We start from the raw sequence: 6,962 nt of genomic DNA, 5'->3' as shown, positions 1-6,962 counted from the left end.
AAAAGCCAGAAGTAGATGACTTCAGTGTTTTTTGAACACAAGGAAGTCACAAATATGAACTCATAGCATTGTGGACCATCCCTTCCTGGAACTTTGAGATTCTATTTATATCTTTGAGGATTAGAAGACCTGTTCTAATCTGTGAACCTAAATTCCAAATTAAAGACAAAAGTGATACTTGTTAAATATGTTTTTGTTATTCAGTATTCAAAATTAAACGCTTTTCCTATATTTTGAAATGATAAACATAAAACTGATACATCTAATTTTAAGAGGAACATTATTTAACAATGTAAGATGCTGTTGAATGCCATGAAGTCTAAAGATGAATTTACTGGATGCATCTACTCTCTGTCAACAGTCATTCTACTTCCCTCATAATTAAAAGGAGCAATACATTCTTATTTCATTCTATATACTTTTTGCTGAAAGATTCATCATGTTGTGTATTCCAAAAGACAGAAAGTGCAATAAGACTTTAAACTGTATTATAAGCAAATTTGTAGCCAAAAGTGAAATATTACGCAAGGTCAGATATGATCCAAGAAAAACAAATAAGTTTTTAGACACCTTAGTTTAGTGTTGTTTTCTGAGATTATACTAAATGCACACACATCAAATTGTTTATTTCTTTAAAAATATATTAATTCAGTTTAAATTTGACTCCATAGGCCTGAGCCCGGTCTGCCGCCGCCTCCATTAAAAGAAAACAAAAAAGCCCAGACAAATCAACTCATAGGAAGAAAGGCTTTATGTAGCTCACAATTTATAGGTTTTATTGCATTATTAGTTGACCCTTTTATTTGTGGCTTGGTGTCATAGCAAAATTGAATTGTAGAACAAAACTTTTCATTTTAGGTCTAAAGAAGAAAAAGAGGTTAGATGATGTGAACAGAGTCTCATAATCTTATTTAAATATTCCTCTATTGACAAAATCTCCCATATAACCTATATGCTAAAGTTTGCATAGCCTGACAATATCCACAAATATTGGCATGTTTTATGAAAGGACCTGCAATTATGCCAGGGTGAACAACCATGGGATATAAAAAAATGAATGTGGTTAAATATATCCATAAATATAATCATGTACACAGATGAGATCAAATCACATGTAAACTATAGTCAGACAGATACATGCAAATGCAATGTATATCTTTACATTTATATATATAATATGTATATATGATACTAGCATTACATTTCCACTAACATTTATCCAAGAAATATTTAATCCCAAAGCACATGGGAAAACATTTTGGGAAGGAAGAGATTATCAACAGAAGGTAGAACAAAGTGTTGCAATGAATGCACAAAGTGAAGTAGTGTCTGGAGTGGAATTCTTCTTAACCAATATTAGTGTATGGAGAAGAAACACAGGTGGATCTGAAGATGGTTCACTCATTCTGTACTCACCCTATGCATGAAGTCTTTAACCAAGGTCACCCCAAATATAAAGCACGTAAAATTTGTTCTCTTTCACATAAGTCTCAGAAAACCTCCAGGGACTAGGACTTCATAAAATCTTGTTACTTTTTGAGCTTAGATGATCTAATTTAAAACAGTTTCTTCAACTACATACTCTAAAACTTCTAGATAACCTATTTAAACCCTAATCAACTCACTTTTATAATTTAGGCTATCGAGACTCTTATAATTGTTTGATATTTTAGCTAGCTTGATTATTTCCCGAATCAAACTAACTTCAACATTGTTCTATCTTCTCCAGGACATTTTCTCGATAAAATCCCACAATGATTTACTTCATAAAAGATATTAATGTCTTGTATCACTGAAACTTTATGTATGGGGAGAAAACACAAAACAGAACTAAAAAGAAACACAGACTCATCCTAGATGGTGAGTGTAATGGACCTCTCCTCACTCTCACAAGCACACTGACCACAGAGCATTCTTTGACTCTCTGTTCACTGTCTTAACTTGAACTTGCACTACCATGTCTTTTTCACTCTTTGTGAGAAATGCAAGTTGAATTGTTGCTATAATCATTATTTCACACAAATGAATTTAACTAAAGTACTATATTTCTAAAAATTTTGAAAGCTTGTGCTTATTTACACAAATATAGCACTGACTTATCTGAATTGGTTAAAGTTCTATGATTCTTCATGCTGATGATGACATCGTATTCACTTTACATTTATAAGAACCACATCATTACTTAAGTTAATGTATTTAAAATGGCACAGTGAATGGCATACAAACCCATTAAAATGTTTTAATTTGAATCCTATTGTATTCATTTTATTATACTGGAACATTTCATTAAAACTATTTGTATAATTTAAAATTTATTTCAAATACTAAAAATAGCTACATAGACTAGAGTCCATTTCAGTTTTAGCTCTGGGGAACAGGGATATGTTCAATGGGTAACAGCATTTGCTACAAAAGATGAATAACTGTGTTCATCACCACAGCAATATATCATACAAATGACAGCAGAAAGGGTTTCCAATTCCACTGTTTGAAAAGATGATGCTCCAAACATGCTTCCAATATTAGTGATATGGGGGCTGTATAAAAAAGGATTGTTATGATTAGCAGGTTAAAATTCTGGCTCCATGTATAATGAATGATACTCTTTGAAGCAAATAACTTAAAAATGAATAAGCAGGACATTTGACATACTCTGGCCAATGTACATGTTTGCATGACTAAATAGAACTACTCCCACATACATGTGCATATAGGAAAAACATACACTACAAAACAAGACCCACAACAGAATTCTATGCTTGGTTTATTTTCAAAACATTTTGAACAATGCACAAAATACACTCAAATTAATTCTGCATAACATTGCAATGTTTTTAATAAGAATAAAGCAGATAATAATATGAGACCTAAGACTTTAAGTATTTTGCAAGTGAATTTTTTACCTGCTTATTTCTCAAACTGTAGATAATTGGATTCAGTACAGGAATTATGATAGTGTAAAATACAGAATCCATCATATCATCGTCATCTACTTGTGGAGATGCAGGACGCACATACATGAAAAGAAGAGGGCCATAGTATAAAGACACAGACAAGAGATGGGCTCCACATGTGGAGAAGGCTTTCTTTATGCCTTTGGTAGATTTCTGATTTAAGATTGAAAACAGAATGATAGTGTAAGAGATAAGGATAGTTGAAATAGTGAATACTTGAATTGAGCCAGAGAAAATAAAAAGCATTAGGTAATTGAGAGAAGGGTCAGTACAGGAAATCTTTAACAGTGGCATAACATCACAATAAAAATGATGTATTATGTTGGAATTACAGAATGTTAGTCTTAGTAAAAAGCCTTCATGAATTAAAGCATGAATAAATCCACCTATAAAGGATAATATTAACAGATATATACAGAGTTTATTTGTCATGACCACTGTGTAGAGTAAAGGTTTGCATATGGCTATGTAGCGATCATAGGCCATTGCTGCCAAGAGAAAACATTCTGTGGTTGCACTGATTGCAAATGAAAAAAACTGTATCATGCATTCTGAAAGAGAAATCAGTTTACTCTTGGCAAAAATGTCTATTAGCATCTTTGGTGTCACAGTCGATGATAACCAAGTATCCACAAATGCTAAACTCCCTAGAAATAAATACATGGGGATGTGAAGGCCAGGGTCATTCCAGATGAGAGTGATGAGACCAAGGTTCCCCACAATGGTGATGAGATAGATCACCAGGAAGAGCAGGAAGAGGGGGATTTCCCACTGTGGCAGATGAGTGAGTCCTGTGAGAACAAACTGTGTCAGCACTGTTGCATTCCCTGTTCCCATGTCCTCACTGGATGTCCCTGAGAATGAGAAATGAATGATGGATATCATACAGAATTCATAAAAATCAGCGAAGTAAAATTTTGGATAGTAGAGTTTAAAACACACTTATGTTCTCATCAGAATGACTATCAAATTTCATTTCCTATCACCATATAAGATCAAAACTTTCCCTCAGAGTGAAAGATTTGTTTCAATTCATTATTCTATTAAAAATTGTGAATACATTAACATATTCAAGGGAAAGATACCTCTCAATCTTGTGTGAAATATGTGGAACTACAAATTGGTTTGCTTTGAAAATTCTTTGTGTTACATATTCATAATCAAGGCAAAAGGTGTTTTATGCATCTAGACTATACAGGAAATTCAACTGAAGGGTCCTTGTCAATTCTAATACTCTAATTTAATAAAGGGAAATCTTAAAATATATAGTGACCTGGGAATATTTTCAAAAGTTATTATACAGAGGAAGATAACATCAGTTTCTAATAAATGAATCAGAAAACAGAAATATAGAATACTCTTAATGCACCTAGAGTCTCCTGTGTAAAGCAGAATTTTCTGGGAACATTTATTCAAATTGTTGATCCTAAGAGTTAGTTATAAAATGATATGGAAGTTGGAAGTTTATAAACTAGAATCTAATGACCAATATTAAAAAAAAAACTTCTCCTGACTGATGATATTCAATGCAAATGAAGTTATTGAAACTTGTGTGACTGGACATTGACAATAATAAGACAAATATAAATTTGAAAGAATTTTTAATATTGAGTGACTATTATATAGTGACACACCACAGGTGAACTTAGTGTTTATTGCAATGGAAACGTCATTTGTTGACTATAGATATGGTCTTTTCAAATGATTTTCTGCATTTAAGATACACAAGTCTGTTGGTAATTTTCACTGAATATGAAATGTACATTCTTAATAGTATTGGTCTACTGTAGGCCTAACATTAATTACCATGTGTGAATGCTTAGCTCTCTTCTGTTATTCCTTTGTTTTTCATACTAATTATTCTGACTTCAAATTTCTCTGTTAAAACCGGCCTTTTACATGACAAAACCAAATTTCTTAACTTTCTTGTTTATTATCTATTGTGGAGCTTGATAAAATTATTATCCTTTTGTGAATATCAAAATAAAATTTTCTATAGACTGTACATTTTTAAAAGACATCAAATTTGACTTCATTAATTTTTGTGGTTGATATATTTAAATATATATAGTCAGGGACTGCATTTATTCCTGTATTTCTATGATGCATTTTTGATGTTAAAATAGTTAGAAAGTATTTCAACACAAATCTTACTAGTTAGATTTGAGAACGCACATTCATATATCTAATAATTATGTAGGTTTTATTCCATTTTATTTTGTATTAGTAGAATAAAAATCAATGAAGTCAATTTTGCACATAGGTGATATACACCATGTCAGTATATCATTTTTATGGTGAATTAAACGGGAGGAGATTTGCTTCCACAGAACTCAAAATACACCAAGAAATATAAATTTTTAAATTACTTAAGATATGGAGATGTAACAAATCATTAACACAAGAAAAGTAGTAGGACCATTTTTGACATATTTCAATATGTATTTGTTTTTATGTACTTAAATGCATATCTGATATATATTAGTGTATAATACTCAATGAACCATTATATATATACACACACAATATGTTTTGCATGTGTTGATAAATAATATAAATTATTTAAGTGTAAAAAGAAGCAATGTTAGTATTATTTTTTAAGTAGAAGAGGGAACAAGAAGTATTTAGTTACTTCTAAATAACTGATCTTAAAAGTCTTATGGAAGAATTGACTGAAGAGTATTCTTTTACTGTTATCTTCACAATAATTGCACATTTGAGGATCTTTAAGGTTTCATACTGAATCTTAAGTTAATCATTAAGTTTTCAGGAGAGCTTAATGGTCATTACAGGCTAGATTAGAACTATAACCCAGCTGTTAAATGCTAGATTCACAGCTAGAAGTCATTATTCTAAATTAAAATAATCATATACAGCATGACACAGCACAGCTCCCAATGCCATTAAGACAAATAAAAAGATATTAGAGAGGTAGGAAAGGTAGAGGAGATACTAGTTTTTTTCCTGGGAGGGGGTTGTTATGGGGTTTGGTTTGGTACTGCAGGGGTGAATGACACATATGGGGGTATAGGAAATGATCAGAATCAAGGTACATGATTTACAATTCCCAAGAAATCAATAAAGATATTGCATTTAAAAATATTTTAAAGATAACAATTCTAGATATTTTGCCCACTTAAATTTAACCATGAATTAAAATATATAGATAATTCTTCATTGATATTTCATTCATACCAGATATACAAAATTATTATGAATTAAAAAGAATCCTTAAATTTCTATAGAAAGCATGTTAGATACTACAGAACTCCTTTTTTTTCTTACCTATATCAAGAAAAATTTGCAGAAATCCTTAAAAAGAATCAGTGCTCTAAAGCACAAAGAATAGGGTACTGCAAGACTCCAGGACCATGAGGGATGATTCTGTTCGTGACAATTTGTTTGGACATTTCATATCTAAGCATAGCAAACTTTGAATATATGACTTCTCCTTCCAAGAAAGAACCTTTTATACTCTGACCTGCCTTTACCATAGAAGGAAAGCCTAAAGAACTGAAATTCCCACAAGAGAATCAGGGTTCACTGGAGGCAAAAATAAGAGGTTTCTCTACTGGACACCACAGGTTTGGGGAGTAGCCTAAATTGGTTCCATGGGACACAGAAGACTTCAAAACCATAAGTGTTCATTTACTATTAGAAACGTTAATTTTAGCTATAGAGATAATAATACCATATTATTTCCCATCATATGACCAAACTAATACATAATTTTATACTTTGAGGACTATGAATGTTATTCTTCTTCTGAGCTCATCAAACATGACTTTATTAATTTCATTGGTCAAGTCTTATTTTTTTTTAACTCTGAGTTGTGATTTCCTTGTAGCGTTGGGAAATATTTGGTAGTAATAATGGTTTCCTAAATTATAAAAAACTTTAATTCACTAAGAGTAAAATGTGGTGAATCTGAGTTTTCTCTGGTGGTCCTTATTCCTCTTTCCTGTGACCTTCACTGCAATTTTGGTGAACACACAAGTTCAGTTTGCA

At 31.6% G+C, this 6,962-nt stretch overlaps 1 protein-coding gene across 1 annotated transcript; it reads right to left on the bottom strand.

Annotated features, from left to right (window-relative positions):
• Positions 1–2,867: 2,867 nt before the first annotated feature.
• On the bottom strand, positions 2,868–3,791 carry LOC126505750 (olfactory receptor 187-like). The gene has a single exon (XM_050148989.1). It carries the CDS (start codon positions 3,789–3,791, stop codon positions 2,868–2,870), a length of 924 nt encoding a protein of 307 aa, XP_050004946.1.
• Between the last annotated feature and the right edge of the window lie 3,171 nt (positions 3,792–6,962).

This window comes from Alexandromys fortis, unplaced genomic scaffold, assembly GCF_014885135.2.
Source record: "Alexandromys fortis isolate MF-2015 unplaced genomic scaffold, M_Fortis_MF-2015_v1.1 scaffold_4, whole genome shotgun sequence".
NCBI lineage: Eukaryota > Metazoa > Chordata > Mammalia > Rodentia > Cricetidae > Alexandromys > Alexandromys fortis.
Note: the sequence above shows the minus strand (reverse complement) of the source record. Positions and strands in the feature narration are given on the sequence as shown.

Excerpts from the sequence above, each read along its gene's own strand:
- LOC126505750 (XM_050148989.1), bottom strand. The coding sequence starts at position 3,791 with ATGGGAACAGGGAATGCAACAGTGCTGACACAGTTTGTTCTCACAGGA.